The sequence below is a fragment of the Amblyomma americanum genome, chromosome 1 (genome assembly GCF_052857255.1).
Source record: "Amblyomma americanum isolate KBUSLIRL-KWMA chromosome 1, ASM5285725v1, whole genome shotgun sequence".
In the NCBI taxonomy this organism is placed as follows: domain Eukaryota; kingdom Metazoa; phylum Arthropoda; class Arachnida; order Ixodida; family Ixodidae; genus Amblyomma; species Amblyomma americanum.
This window is the reverse complement of record NC_135497.1, coordinates 229608993-229625908: the sequence shown is the minus strand read 5'-3', so window position 1 is coordinate 229625908 and position 16916 is coordinate 229608993. Positions and strand designations below refer to the sequence as shown.

The 16916-nt window shown below is 43.7% G+C and overlaps 1 protein-coding gene across 1 annotated transcript in view; it reads right to left on the bottom strand.

The window, feature by feature from the left end:
- Positions 1–2146: 2146 nt before the first annotated feature.
- The window catches only part of LOC144114751 (nuclear hormone receptor FTZ-F1 beta-like), a 97086-nt gene continuing 82316 nt past the window's right edge, over positions 2147–16916 (bottom strand). The window contains exon 12 of the mRNA XM_077648689.1: positions 2147–9455. Within this exon, the coding sequence (XP_077504815.1) occupies positions 9166–9455 (290 nt within the window). The 3' untranslated portion in view covers positions 2147–9165. The remainder of the gene's footprint in view (positions 9456–16916) is intronic.

The following is a 16916-nucleotide window of genomic DNA, read 5'->3' as shown; positions in this document are numbered from 1 at the left end:
CCACGGAGTGGGAGTGCGAGGGGGGAAGGCTTTGTGCCCCTGTATTTCCACAACCTCTTATTTTTTATTGGTGACAGCATCAGTGCATTAATTATAGGGGTGTGCGAATATTCGCAATTTCGAATGCGAATCGAATATGTTTGATATTCGATTCGTATTCGAAAATTGATATTCGTGAATTTCAGAATATTCGAAAATTCCCGAATACTCGCCAGCGATCGTATACTGCGCATACTTTCATAAATTTGACCGTGGCAAAACCACAATATCTGGGCAAATTAGCCGATAATCGAGTTAAAAATTCCAGGAAAACAATACAGAGGTCCTATCCGCTCCTTCTCCGCCGTTTATCACGCGAACCGACCGCATCCCGACGCCGCAAGGCTTCACCACGTGAGAATTTCCCCAAGTGGGCTTTCCCACATATCGCCCGTGCTGCGAACAAGATGGCCGACGGCCCGCTTCGAGCAATCGCGTTTTTTTTAATCCTTCGGTAAGTTTGCAATGAGATTAAGAAGTTTGCAGGCAAAGGGTGGATGCAGCTGGCAAAGGATAGGGTTAATTGGAGAGACATGGGAGAGGCCTTTGCCCTGCAGTGGGTGTAGTAAGGCTGATGATGATGATGATGAATACGTTACATATTTAATGCCCACATCTGAAGAATGCGTCCTGTCGCCTTCATAACTCTCCAAGCGTGACTTCCGCCATCCCGTTTTGTAAACTACGCTATGCGGGAAAGCCTACTTGCGGAATGCCGCGGGAGCCTCCTGAGGGGGCGCGTTGAGTAGCACAATAAGGCAAGCGATCCTGTTAAAATCTCGCCTATTGCATGGTGCATTGTAACCCGCACACCTCTTTAGCGGCGTAACGGCAGGCGTGGCAACAATCGGAAGGCCTCTGTAGCTAGGGCAAAAAATAGCCTGGCTGCATAGTTTCGGTTTCTGAGCTTCACCGCTGCAACTTCAAATGTCGGCCCGCGCATTCGCCGATAGTCCATTCCCAGCTCCGCGCGAATTATTTCTTTTTCCTTTTTAGAAACCGCCTCGCCGCTCCGACGCCAGTGTGTGTTCCCCGGTCCCTTGCTTGCATTTGTGTTGATCTTCCAGCACTCCAAAACAGGTGGCTCGTCACGGGCTTACAGGTGTTAGCGCTATGGAGCCGCCTCATAGGGCCTTACTGCATCTTCAGAATTTTCGGCAGCATTTTTTTTCGGGGGGGGGGGGGGGGGGGGCGGGCAATTTTATTGACAGATGCCTTCAGAAGATGAACCGAACACTTCTTCCAGTCCCTTGAACTCCGAATGAATGAGGTTTAATAGTCATTATGTTATTTTTGTTGCCAGTCTTGTCATTTTATGAATTTTGTTTTGCATGACCTCATTATAGCTTGGATACTGATATGCTGTCTAATCAAGTAGTATACATTTCTGTGCACGTTTTTTTTATATGGTACTGAGGCAGTCTAATTTTATTTTAGTTGCAAAGACCATACACTATATTGGAAAAAATAAGCACAACGTTTGCTTGCTTATCATTTTCTGAAAATTTTTTTGTACTGAACAGACATTCGATATTCGATGCCATTTTTTCTTCATATTCGTATTCGAAAATTTCAATATTCGCACACCTCTAAATAATTAATAGAAAACCGAATGCTCAGACTGACAAAAAAGCCAAGATAAACTTCAAGTGACTTTAGACTGCAAAGGTATACCACATTATAAGACAAAAAAAAACCTAACACTGCATCTGGAAATAAACAAAAAAAATTCCACTAAATTTTCAAACAATAAAAATGAAAAGTGCAACTCTAACTTAACCTGGCCATTTCAGTATGATGGCACCACACCCTTACAATTCTGGAGGCATTCAACTGCACTTGGCAGAAGAGTGCTCTGCCATGGAGGGAGTTTCTCCGAGCTGACCAGTGCAATATATACATTCATCCTGCCCAGGTTAGTCTTTGGAACATGTATTTTGACATGCAGGAAAGAAATTCTGCTTAAGACAGACCAGTGGAAATCACAAGTTTTGAGGGCACATTACTGTGATGTCATATGGAGCACAGGGCATGGGGATCTTCATTAAGAGGTTCCTCTGTGAGCAACTGGTATAGGCCCCAGCATGGCATAGACATAAAGCACCAACCACTGCAAAGCAAATCTTTATTAAATTGGGTTATGCCCCACAGTATACAAACTATAAAAAAGTCCAGAAAATAAGTGTACCATAGGCACACAGCTTCTAAATTCTTTTGCTTCGTTTTTTTTCTCTCTCTCTCTCCCCACGCTGTTACCACTGTTATAAAAACACAGGCTCGGCGGTATGTCATTCATATATACAGATTAAAAAGACAAAAGGATGCTTCAATGATATGAAGAAAACAACAGGGCTGGTAAAGAACAGCAGGACGGGGCATAGAGATGTGTGTGAGAAGATTTTGATTTCTGATACACACTCCTCATACACATGCACTTGTGCACAGAAGAAAGAATGGGGGAGAACAAGCTGCATAATGCACCACAACCACACACAAAGATTTGCAAACCAAGCAAAAAGAAGCACGAAAAGTAGAGGATATGCAAAAAGCACCTCTATCAAAAGAAAATTCATGGTGCAAAAGGGCACCTTTATCAAAAGAAAATCCAGTGCACACATATTAGCTCAGCAAAGACATCTTGAAGTTTAAGTGCACATCCACATAATTGTATTGTGAACATAGACTGACATAGTGCACCTTGTAACCACAAATTTCAGAGCCATTTCTTACTACAGAAAAAAGTGTGCCAAAAATACTTTAGCACATGCTCCAGTTGGATCACTGCTCCACAGAGCAACGATAAGGCTACAATAGGCATAGACTGCATAGCTCAATACTAATACAGACTGCTCATCCTTTTTGAAAATTTGATGCAGCTGCTATGATTCCTTTAGAAACAGTGTGTTACAACAGACCTTGGCATTTGATTAAGCACCACCACCTGTGTGCAGGTCAAATTCTGCGCATAAAGGTGCTGAACAATGAAAAACCAGCGCTGTGAAAGGTCACGAAGATAATTTAAAAATGTGAAGCCATGGTAGAAAGTTTGAACGATGGTGCTGCTTTCTGCATATCCTCATTACAGGACATCTATGCCAGTGCATTTTTCCACCATTCTTCGAACAGCTCACACGGGACAGTAAAAAATGCCAGCACATGTGCCTCTTAAGATGAGCAAAGAAAAAGACAATAACAGTACCAAAAAACAGCCACTGAGATTCACAGTTCCAAGCGACAAGAATGGTATTGTGTTCGTTTCTAGATGCACAACATGCCAGTACAGAGCCCCCCCTCCCACACAAATTAAACATCAGACATGTAGAGAGGCAATAAGTTAGAGAAGTAAACAGCCAGTAATTACATCCCCTCTGAATGAAGAAATAGTATAACCTAAGTGCATATCACAATAAACAGGTCAATTCTGCACTTCGTTAAACATCTTCGGAATGAACATGCAACACCTACACAGCTAAAAACAACAACAAAAAAGAACACAGGGGAAGGAGAGGAATATTAACAAATTTGTGGCACCACATTTCACATAATTCCCTAGCACCATGCTGCAGCATGTCACTGTCGCATCAGTTTTGATGTGAATGCAATGGCTGCTCAACCTGTACAGCAGGTTTCTGTGTGCACACAGTCTCAGAGAAGCCGCGCCTCTAGAATCCAATAATAATAATTGTGAAAGCACACGCTCACAGATTTAACTGAAGGCAGCAGTTTCAGTAAGAGTATGTACACACATACATATACGCACACAAAAAAAACTGCCTCGTAAGCCAATAAAGCAATGGGAAAAATTAAGCAAAGGCTTTTTAAAATAAGGCAATATGTCTGATTCCTCAAATTTCCTACCGGCAGCCCTCGCATTCACACTATCAGGTCTAATTGTGAAAATCTTAGAAAATCTCCATGACTTTCAATGGCTTCTGACATGTATGAAAATAAAATATCAATAAGGAACAAAAACATGCACCGGGTCATTCATTTTCACTGGGATCATTCATCATACACAAGAAAAGGAAAAAATATCTTGCACTATTTTGCAGTTGCGTTGCACCAACCAAGTCTTGAATGACATGTTCACTCACAGTAATACTGTTGTTCAGCCCAGCATGGTTACTACACAGCTCCATGGACTGTTCAAGTGTACTTTATCAGCAAATAAGGCATATCTTTGCATTACTATCAAATACACTTTCCCAGCCCCACTACACAGAGCCTTGAGTTAAAAAGCACAGCATGCATTTCTGTCTGCCCAATAACAGTAGCACCTTCATGCTTCCCAACTGTAACCAGACCCAATGTTTTTTTTGACCTCCTAGCAATACTGTTCCATGCCCCTGCACAACTTATGGCTCTGTGCAATGCTTGTAGGGCAAGGTGGCAATGATGCACTGATGCAACCAAATGAACATTGCACTCAATGCTTGGTCTAGTGGTGCTGATGGATCAAGGCCACAGATCAGTAAACAATTCAAGCAATCAATTTGCCAGTTTTAAAGCACACGGCCTGGCTTAAACTTTTACACTGCTAGCAGCAAGGCTAATTTCTGTTTGTTTTGCAAACAAGAAATTTATGCTGAGATGCCTAAGGTGCACGGTTATACTTTCATAAACACTACAAGTCTGTGTATGGAAACACAAAAAAACAGCTGGATTAGTTGGCGGTTTTGCTCTCGGCTGCTTTTTTCAAACCAATCCCGCCTTTAGGACACACATATATGAGCAGATGGACGTTGTAAGCAAAATGTTTGATCAAACTATTCCACAACCAAGGTCATCAAGGCAGTATAGTACCAGTGAGACTGACATGAAACACATATTAGCAATTGAAAAGATCACAAGCCAAGCTGCTCTTGTAGAAAACATGGTGATGGAAACACAAGACAGCAATAAAGCAAACATGCACCACGAACAATAATGATGCCCCAAGAGAGCTCTTGTCTGGTAGCATTAGGCAAGGCTGAGTCACCAGCTCACTCAAGACTTCTTGGAAGCTTTATCACCACTGGCACAGTTCACCGGTAAGTTTTTGTTTTAACAAAGCACTAAAGTACAAACACACACACACAAAATGGTATTCCTCATGAACATGCAACATTTCAAACTACAAGAGTGACTGCACTGTAAGCTAAAGTTTGACAAATGTGACTTGTAGTAGAATCATTTACAAAGTTTTGACAGTGAGGCACTGCGAACGATGCATACTTTCATCCCTTTCTTAGTCTGAGTGTTGTAAGCCTTCCTTTTCAAGTATGGAAAAAAGTGGGTCAGTACATAAATACATAAAAGAAATGACTGGGCTCTACTAGCAAATGACAAGTAAAAACTTTCAAAAACAGGCCATGCTACTCCTGGGAGTGCTGCTTGCACTGTGCAATCTTCCATAAAGATAAAACCACTTTTCTTTCATAAAAGCTGCACAAATTCATTTTAAATAAAACAACTACAGATCATGGGAATGTAAGATGGGTAGAACCCTGCTTCTTCAGGCACCCAAAGCATTGTATATAGGATCTGATGTAAACAATTCGTCCGGCATCAGTCATGGCAATTCTTGTAGCCACTATCTATGCTGCTATTCGGACTCAAAATGCAACAAGCACTGCTGCAGATTCCTTTCAGCACATGCCTCTCTACCACTCCTTTAAGGCATCCAAGAAAAGCACAAAATAATCTGAAATGCCACCATATAAAGGCATTAATCTTTGCTGAAGTGCATTTCATAGGACAGAACAGCATATGCAGAGAAGTGCACAGATGAAGTATGTTAGACGCCATGCAAATCTCAGAACAGTCACACAGGGGACATGTTTGGGGCATTATCATAGCAGAAAAGTGTCAACTGCCAAGTCCGCTGATAGTTAAAACACGCACAATATATGACTGCAAAACAGCCCTCCAATGGTACTCTCCTCTTTAATATAGAGTAGAAATGGAAGTGATTAACTAAAATTGCTAAAAACGTGCTGCTTTCCTCTCGACTTGGCAAGAAAAAGAGACAGAGGCACATGTTCACTGAAGGGAAGCAATGAACACTCTGCATCCAGCTGGACAAGGACAGCTCTCACTGCTTACAAAAGTGTCATGAGAACTTGCAAAACACTGCTTTACAGCCACTTTGGTCCCTGACAACAATACAAGGACAGCACATGATGCAGTGATGAGCCTAGATGATTCTCGTGAAGCAGAGACAAAAGACAGGAAGGAAGAAGTTGGGAGTGAGAGACAAGAGCTTTTTCAGACATGGATGATCGATGGTGCCAGATAATGAAATCATCTTTCAGTGTCTGCATAGTTTGAGTGTTGTTCTAGAACAGAAAAATTTACACTCTTCACCCTTGCTGTACAGCTAAACACGAGGTCTAATAAAAAAAAAATGCACTGAAAACATTAAAAAAATCTAGAACCTTTAAACACTAATAGCCAAGTAGTATCACCTGACTAACTGACTCCTCTCTAAAGACGTTTCTATGTACAATAAATACAGCAGGAGTTTTGGCTTGCGGCTGTGTGAGACCGCTTTTACAGGCACACAGGACAAAAAAAGAGCAAAGTTTCAGGCCAAAAGGGTTGGAACGCTGGCACAAACACAATCAGTGGACACTCAAAGGCATAAAGAGTACAATCCAAAGTACACTTCAACAGAGTGCAACAAAAGCAGCTTTAAGGTGATGATGCAGTAGAAAGCTTCACCAGATGGGAATCTTGCCTGAGGCACTGTTCACGCAGAGATAAAAACGAAGAAGAGTAAATGAAGGTAGCTGCGCCCAAACCTCCCACTTTCTGTTGCAACCGAGTACAGTACAAAAACCTCCTTGTTTCTTGCGCAATGCAAACAAGAAAGAAGGAAGATAGCTCTAAAGTCTAAAAATGAAATATGAAGTGACAAAACACAAAGCTGGGAAAGCAAATCCTGCAAGTCCATTTGATATCAATTCAAATGTGCAGGAGCATTCTTTGCTACTTTGCACTGCAGATATTGCTTGCACAAAGGTCTATGCAGGCAATGTTCAAATGTGTGCCCGTGTCTCCTATGAAGGAGTAGTGAGCTTCAAGAGCACCGAGAAAATGCAACCAAGGCAACTCACAGAGCACAGAGGAGGGTAGGCACAGCCATGAGCACACTGTCGAAAAGAATGGAAAGCCAAGGATGTTGTTTTCTTGGAAGTGAGCAAAGTGCAAAACAAAGAAAGAGAAGGAGCAGGGATAAGAATGCAAGGTGTGTTTTGGCACAAGCTGATGATGTACGGCATCCTATACATGAGCATTTTGTATGAAAAAAAAAAAATTGCAGGCATGTAGAAACACCCAAAAGCAGAAGCTCCTGCACAAGCACCTTTCTCACTTTTATGTGCACACAATGCAACACTGTCTCAGTCGACTATGTAATATATGGCAAGCAATGGCAAAGATAAGCAAGCCTGGTTCACCTTGCACTTTGCATCATGAAAACCCAAGCTTGGAAAAAGCACTAATGTTGCAGCACTGTTCTAACAAAAACAGAACTCTGTTCATCTACGTGAGAGGATGTTATCAGGAACAGCTAGACAAGAATTAAACATAACAAAAGTTTAGGCAGAAGTAAAGTATGTAAAACCCTTTTTTGCTGAGTGCCAGTAAACTAGAATGAGAGGGTTTGTCAAGGAGGGTTCCACAAATTTAACGATGTTTACATTTTTAATAGGGTAATGAAAAATTTTTTTTTTAATGCTCACTACAGGTAGAAAAAAAAAAGAAAGAAACCACTAAGTAAATGCCTCTGTAAAAATCGAATCTAATCTGACACAACAACTTTAACTACTTATGCATAACAAGAAACCCCGGTTTGAATCCAAAATCTACTGGTTGCAAAGTTATTGTATAGACAACTATTCCATCTTTTTTGGACCAACATGGTTAGACTTGTTCGCTCCTACGCAAAATGCAAACCTGCTCTAAACAATAACATAACCAGTTAACTGTTAAATGCAAGGAAACCTTCCAGTGGACTGGGACCTTAATTTAAACAATGACTGGGTACATGCTTGCCATTTTGGCCTTCAAACAACCATGTGAGAATATTGGTATGAGTTTTGAAGCACAGTTGCAAGAACAATGAATGTTGCTTGATTAGCTTCAGACAACCAATACTGGCACAAGCATGCAAAAAAAAAGCTAGACATGAATTAGTATAGCTGCCATTCATTTCAGTTGCCATAGAAGTGATAGCCTGGGGCATCCATAGCATTGAAGTATAAACAAGCACAACACTAAAAGTTGTAAATAGGACCGAGTACAATGTGGCCACAGCTAGTACACCTTTCAAGTTTACCTTGACTTTAAATGATATGAGGCAAGATGCACCGTGACGCAAAGCATCAGAAAACAGAAAGCTCTCTTTGCAAAAAAAAAAAAAGGAAAAGATACGAGATAAAGGCAGAGACAGATCCATGAAATGAAGATATTAAGTAAGAAAACTCAGTGAAAGGAATGATGATGCAAACTGTCTAAGACAACATTCTTCAGCATTTTTTTGTGGTAAAAAAAAAAAAGGCTGGAAAAAGTGAATTTGGTGTAGTTGTGTAACATGCAGAAGTATTTTCCCAGCATCTGTTCTTCTGGAGGAGGTAAATCGCAAGAAGAGAAAACGCAGCAGCAATGATGGAAGAACAGAGCGGACACATCTTTAAGACAGAAACAGAAAAGGTTAAAACAGCACTAGTCCTCACACGTTCTTCCCCAAGCTGGTATCACTGCCATAAGCCGCTACTAGCTAGCAAAAAAGGGCACAACAACAGGGGAAGACTAGGAAAGACGACCAACACTCGAACAGCAGGGCACCGTCACTTGGAACAAGCAAGAAACAACAAAATGCAAAGGGGAAAAAGAAACAGCACACCATATACACAGCAGCATGATCAAATGAGAAAAGGAAACTGAAAAGCAGGTGTCACCTCACCTGCCATAGAACTGTCCTATCTTCAGGAAAGAAGAGCACAACACATCACACAGGGGAGTATGAAAAAAAAAAGAAGAAATATTGTCCGCCTGTCCCATGCTTCTCCATGGTCTCTGCACATTCACCAGAGGGCACTATGTACAGGTGCACACAGAAGAGCACCCTGTGGGCTGTGGCACTCAGTGGTCCCCCCGCAAGAGTTCAAACAGCAGGTTGAAACTGGGGGCCTGTGGGTCAGCCATGGGTGCAGACGAAGATGATGCTCCCGCAGAAGAGGCGATGCGCCGGGACGCTGCCAAGGACTCCTTGCTCACCTGGCAGGCACGCTCGAGCTCGGGCACACAGAGTAGCAGCTCACCAAACTTGGATGGCTGCGATGGGTAGTGTGAAATGGTGTATGCCTGCAGAGCTTCCAGCACTTGTTTCTTACAGGCACGGACCTTCTCCGGCTCTTTCAGGCCACTGGCATCTGGAAGAAAGCATCACAAAATGCTGCAGTAGGTATTTTAGCTACCCTTCTCCACAGGGCCCGCAACACAGTTATCTAGTCCGCACTTCATATTTCACTCTTACAAACTGGTGCTCGGCATTATTTCATCCTGATGGTGCGATGTGAGAGTCTACAGTAGTCAGCTGAATCTCAAAGATTTATTTCTGCACCACAGCTTGTGAGTGCTAATTTCACTTGAAAGTAGGGGTGTGCGACTATATGAAACTTCAAATAGTTTTCAAACAGTATTTGCAATTCGATTCGATTCACACTGCCCTTTAAAGATTTGAACCTTCTAAACATTCTTGTCGCAACCCACAACCACACATCGTGACATTCCCAAACGTCAGATCTTGGCCCTGTAAAACAAGGTAACTTGATCTTTCCTCATAGAATTAATTGCCAGCACGTGGCAAAAACATTTATACCAAGCTTCAAATGAAAAAAGTTAGACGTTTTCACAACATTCTGCTGTCCAACTTTAAGCCGCGTTTGCTAGGGTTCATTCTTCGACTTTGTAAGGGAGTTTAAGTGCATACTTTTAATACCCCTGCCACACTAGCAAATTTAATGTCATTCCAATCGAATGTCATTCGGTCTCTTTCGGTGCTACACGGTAAAAAATAATCTCATTCGAAAATGATGGCAGTGACAATCAGTGAAAAAAAAAAAAGGTACAATTTAAACACACCAACGCACATAAAATATGTTACAAATTGTTGCGTAGTGTTTTAAAAGTGGGTGAGAACATTTCTGTGCAATATTATAAAGCTTAAAATATTATTTCTCGCCATTCTGCGGCACTTCAGCCATCAAAAGACAACCACAAATCTGAAAAATGTAAACAAACAAAATGGCTGACACGGCGAAGCGTGGAGCGTGGAAATGGCTTCTGAAAGGTGAAGTGCTCAGCGACATTTTTAAGTACTTCCGAGCTAAATGAACATGTAACGCCAACCAGCAAGAAACACGCAACCCAAAATGATCGGCAGTCGCGGGAAAGGCCCTGCTTCACGGTCGGCTGCTGCTGGGACTGAGAGTAATAGCTATCCACGACAGCTACAAATGTGAACAAATTTGCACCGAAATTAATGTTTTTTTGCAGAACTAAATAAATACAATTTCTAACTTTGACAGTGCACACACGATTTTTTCGCGTCACTTGTTTCTGCTGCGCGTATGGTGTCCAGAGTACACATTCGGTTCGACATCGAATGCGAATGAGTTTCGTGAACTCATTCGATAGCGAATGTCATTCGAACCTAATGACATAAAATGTTCCCGTGTAGCAGCAGATTAATCGCATTAGGTGCGAATGTCATTCGAAACGAATGACATTAAATTTGCTAGTGTGACAGGGGTATAAGACAAATATGGGATGTAATGAGGTTCGACAGTAATACCAGTATTGGCAGACATCACAAAACAGGTCAAACATGTTAACTTTTTAACTATTAGAGTTAGGCGCCTGTTTGCAATGTTGCAATTAAGAGACTTGAAGCCAGCTGTTTGTATTAGAAGGTAGGTTTGTAGAATATCGAAAACAAAATTATCCTTAGCACTGTGGCTCAACAAAGTTGGCCCAAGCGCCAACATATGCTGTCAAAGACGCCAAAAGACAGCCCCAAAAGACATGCGCAAGCAATGCCCCCTAATACCTTTTCTCACCCACGTGGTCTAAAGCAGCGAGCAGCATCGAGCAGCATCGAGCACCGCGGCACAGGTGGGACAGAGAAGGTCACATCATAAGTGTGCCATGCAGTGACGTGTACTGGGAACGTCCCCTAGTACAAATCGCTTCATGGTGCACGTACCATAGACCCTGTACGTGCCAAAGTACAAACGTGCATCTTTTGGCGCAAGATAGCCAAACTGTGTTGAGCCGTAGCACCAAGGGTAATCTCGTTTTCGAAATTCTAAACATTCATACAGTCGAGTCCACTTATAACGAACCTGCTGGTCATGCGAATTGCGTTTGTTGTATCCGAAGTTCGTAGTAATTGTATTCGCCCTAATACAGCCAAAAAATACATTGAAAAAAAAAAAAAGTGGTATTTAATAGTCTGTTCTGAACGTCTGTTTCTTCAATGCACACCCTATCAAGCCATTTTTTAAGCTCTCCAGCGCAGTCCTGTGATCCTGGCTGAGACCCTTGCTGCGGACGCACTGCTTTAGGAACGCAATAATACTGATAGTGATTGAGATAACTAGTGGTAGGTCAGAATTTTAGTCTTCGATCCTTGACAAAGCTGTAAAGATGCAGCGACGAAGCTACCAAGCGGAGAACCGATGGGGTAGACGACGCATGCCACATGACCGGGTGGGCCAGCAAAGCCAATCTTCCCGACTGATATTCAGACTTTTCACATCGCTGTCACTGGTTCACCACAGACCATGTGCCGTAGTTTTGCTCTCAATGCTGCCTTTGTCTCACACTTACCACAATCTGCTTCCTTTTCATACAGTTTGCCCACCTGGCACACATGCACACATTCATTTTAAACTTGCAGCTTGTCCGGCCACGCTTGGTCGGCAGTTAACTGAAATGTCAATGACACTGTTTATAGTGCTTTTTATAGTGTTCAGTTACCGCACTCGCAGGAAGCATGCGGCTATCAACAACTGTGAGGGAGAGTTTTCGTCGCCTCCTAGTTCGTTATAACTGAGGGGTGCGGCCATTGTTGTTCGTAGTATCTGAGAAGATGGGCCATAGCCCTCATACACATTTTGACGGTATTTTGACACTCGTTCATAATAAGCGAGCATGGCTCGCTCGACTGTATGGCTATACTATTGGCCTGCTTCCAAGTCTCTAATTGTAACCAGGCACCTAACTGTAACAGCTTCAAGGTTTAATAGTAAAAGTTAGTTAACCAGCATACTAGTTAACATGATGCAGCTGTTTTGTGATGTCTGCAAACACTAGTATGACCACACCATAAAAGCGAATATTCAATAATTTCGAATATTCAGTCAAATAGTAAAGTATTTTATAGTCTATTCGATCTGAATGTTTGGTATTCCAAATCTCGAAGTAATTCATCTTGAGTGAATAACGTTTCTGGAACTCTTGCTGCATGTGGTTTTCGTTCAGCGTACCTCCTCTGAGATGACACCGCGGCACACATGCAACCAAACCCCCGAGTCTGCGCTGCGTGTCTGTACTCCCACGCATATGCCAGAGCCGGTCTGCGCATGCTTGCCACAACAGACACGAGCAGGTGTAAGTGTGGCACCCAGATTTGTACTGGAAAGGTGTCTGTGGCCGTGGTACCCCCGGTGCGTATGTGCCGTAATTGGCATGGTGGTGTGCATCCATAGAAAGATGTACCATTGTGCTACCAGTGTGCACACGCTGGTTGGTCCCGACGGGGCTAGCGTGAAAACAGCTGGCTGGCGCCTCGGGCCTTGTGGCGTCCGCAGGGCGATCTGTGCATGGGCAGCGGCTCCTCGCGGAAATGGATCGCACTATGCTAAATCTCTCTAATCGGAGGATGCACGGCTTCCTTGACTTCCTCGGAACAGGTCTGAGCTGCCTGCAGCTGCAGTAGCTGCTCGTCTCCTTGTGAAATTCGCTAAACAAGTGCGACGGTATGAGTAAGAATGGGAGCTAGCACAAGACACATGGCGATGGGTGCCCCTTTCCGATGCCTGACACGAGGTGGTGCTGGGCGCTTAGTGCTTACGCTCAGCATGTGCCATGGAGTCGCCACTTAAAAGCAACAGCTACGCAACCATGCAATTGCAGTTAAGAACAGCAGGCCCCACATATAGGTCTCATACCCCACAAATGCATCAGCACTGCATGTAAGCATCGCATGTAAGTCAACTTCCCCAACTTCCGATAGCCATTTCTGCAGAAAGTCGGCACAGCTTCAATGAGTGTGACAAAGCTTCAATGCATGCTCTCTTTTTTTCTTATAACGATGTTGTGTGTTCGAAAAATACGGTTTTGAAAATGTCTACTGTGCCATTCAACCTATTTTTGTGCGCCAGCAGTATTCGAAATATTTGCTTCGGAATTATTCGAAGAAAATTACTATTCGCTTTGAACAAAAAAACCACTATTTGCATGTGCCTACTCAAGAGCCATCTTTGCTCCAAAAAAAGCCTACTGTTAACAACTGCCGGTGGACTATCCTGGACCAGCTGGTATAAACCTGAACATATCAGATTGTTTTCTATATTGAAAAGACAGGACATTCCTTGGAAAATCCCATGCAAACAGTATAGCATTACTGAATGACTCAATGTGCTGCGGGCAAGACCAGTTTTGTCCGTTTCCCCGCGCATGATGCATGAAGAGATATCGACCAGTTTTGTCCCTTTAACCGCGCATGAGGCATGGAGAGATATCGACCTCTATCCTCATCTGGTGGCCTAACCAGTACTACTTATCTTCAGCCTCCCTTGAGGTAAAAGCAGCCAGCGAATCAGGCCAGAAGAGAGTGTGGCACACCAGTATCCTCTTGTGGACAATGCCCTGAGTTATTGTGCACAGTGCGGAGAGAAATGGCAGGGTGACATTGAGTAGTGGCTAGACGGCTAGGGTGCATGTGCAAAGAGTTGTATACACCTTTAGGGAGAGCTAAATGAGGAATGGAGCCAACAGCCATCTAAATTTAGCAGCTAGGCCATTTTGTGTCAACACACCTGAAACTCACCTCGGTGAATGAGCTAGTGCGTGGTGCTCCAGAAAATCTATGTGTGAAAATATTTGTGAACGATGGCATATTCGATGCTTTGATAGTCATACAAACTGCTGAAAAGATAAAAAGATGCACCAACTCTCCTGAAGGGGCTATAAAAGTTCAGTATGTCAGGAAAGCATGAGAGACCTCCAACTAGGTGACCATTCCACTCTTTCATTTGCACTATGCATTCATTCCCTGCCTGCACCACCGAGGGAGGCTAGTAATTTAGGAGGCCGAAAATAAGAGCTCGCAAATAAACTGCCTGCCTGCTGGCTATCCTTTGGTCTTGTGTGTGTTATTTTCAAAACTCCTCAGTTAGAATGCTACTATATTTTTAAATTCTAGGTATGAGGGAATTTTCTAATGTTTCAAATATCAAAGCGAGTACTTTGGTACAGTAGCCGATGGGTAATTCGGACTCCAATAATTCGGACTTGTAAGCTATTTCGGATCTCGATGTACGCTATTTCGGACCCCATAGAAGCGCATACATATTCGCGACGAATATGAAGTCCGAAAGTTCGATTTTTCGGACTAATTTCAGTCACCTGTGGGCCAAAATCGGCCATCTTGGATTGAGGTGAATTTACGCTGCAGTTGGATTGGCTTGACATATTTTCAGTACCTCACTGTTGCCAGTAGAGGTCCCTGCGATCTCTGACACTTCGAGGTGGCGGCCGGATTGTCATCGCCGTCAACTTGGTTTTGTCGCCGACGATGTCGCGGGCAGTTGTCGCTTGTCCTATACGTTAAAAATTGGTTGTAGGGGGAAGGAAATTGTGCAGGAGCTCTCTCACATCTCGGCGGGAAGGGATAAAAGAGGGACTGAAAGAAGGTTTGGTTTGGTTTATGGGGGTTTAAAGTCCCAAAGCGACTCGGGCTATGAGAGACGCCGTAGTGAAGGGCTCCGGAAATTTCGACCACCTGGGGTTCTTTAATGTGCACTGACATCGCACAGCACATGGGCCCCTAGAATTTCGCCTCCATCGAAATTCGACCACCACGGCCGGGACCGAACCCGCGTCTTTCGGGCCAGCAGCCGAGCGCCATAACCACTCGGCCACCGCGGCGGCTTGGACTGAGAGAAGAAAAAGGTGCCGTAATAGAGGGCTCCAGAATAATTTCGACCACCCAGGGATCTTTAACGTGCACTGACATCGCACAGCACACGGGCGCCTTTGCGTTTTGCCTCCATCGAAATGCGGCCACCGCGGTCGGGTTCCAACCCAGGTACTCCGGATCAGTAGCCGAGCACCCTAACCACTGAGCCACAGTGGCGGGTCTCATACGCTGCCATTCGCCGTTTCATCACTTGGGTTTCTCTGACCGCGCCGACCGAGTGGCACTCAGACTTCCCGAAGTTGCATCTGTTCGCCGTTTTGTGATTGCGTCCGGCGGTTCCGCTGCTTTGAGCGAAAAGTGCCTTATCTTTGTGTGTGTTTCACGAGCGGTGTGGTGCACGCTCGGGTTGTGGACAACATAACCCTCCGCCGGGTCCGTCAAAGAAAGTATTGCAACTAAATGTGGTGACCTTGCTGTCTACCGTGTACAGTGAAAGCACAACTTTGGTGCAAATACAGGTGCAAATCGTCGCCAGCAAGAGAAATTTTCCGCAAGGTAAAATCAGTGACATTTTTAAGCTGATTTCATCTCAATAAAGTAATTTTTTGCACTTCACAGATTTTCGGACTGCGATTATTCGGACCATTTTTCGGGTCCCTTTGAGTCTGAAAAATCGGTCGACGACTGTATTCAATTCGAGCTTCAAAGTGAATAGCAATATTTAAAAATCTAGAATATTTTCAAAGTATTTCAAAGTTCGAGAATTCAGAAAAATAAGCTGCTGGAAGAAACAGTCGATGGTCTTATGTATGCTGCGACACTTCCACACAATCGCATTGCTCTGGATGTCAGCAGGCGTCATATGCACGGTGCGGCAGGAGCTGCACTGCATTGCTGCACGGAAGGCCCTAAGATGAAAATGACAAAGATAATGCAGAACTACCAGCATGCCCAAGGAGAGTGCTCCATTGGTGTTGGCTTTCGTAGTTGCAGTGATGCTGGAAACCAACTTTCAAGCTGGCGATACCTTTTTGTTTACAACCTCTGATGGCTGAGATTATATGAGATAAAACACCATTTAATTAAGGTACAACGCTGAGAAGGACAGCACTGCAAAGAGTTTTGACATGAGTGCACAGCTTTCGCTTTGGAGAGCACCATCATTTTCTTGCGCTCACGGTCTTGGCGTAGCGGTACACCTCTCCTGTGCTTCTGTGCTAACTTTTCACGTGTTTAGGCGAAAGTACTCATCTCAGAAGAACAGCATTTATACTTGCTCTCCAAGGATAGCTGCATTGTGTACCATTGCGCAGCGGCGCATCTGGCGATGCAATACAGCGTGCTCGCATCTCCTCGTGCTTGTCCATGCTTATGGCATGCCTCAGTCTGGAGCAGCACAATGCTGAAAGCTTGGTCTACATAAGGACCCACCCCAGAAATCTCAGGTATCGCATCCCCCGATTGGTACACAACGGCATGCTGGGTGCTATTTTTGCCACATGCACGGTGCCTTCGCTGATATTTTTTGTCTTTCGTATACAGTCGAGCCCGCTTATAACGAATATGAGCCTCACGCGGCGTACGTTTGTTATATCCCGAAGTTAGTAGTAAGTGGACCACAGCTTTGAAGACATTTGCTTGTCAAAACACAAAACTTTTTCTTTGCAAAAAAGTTCCTGATGGA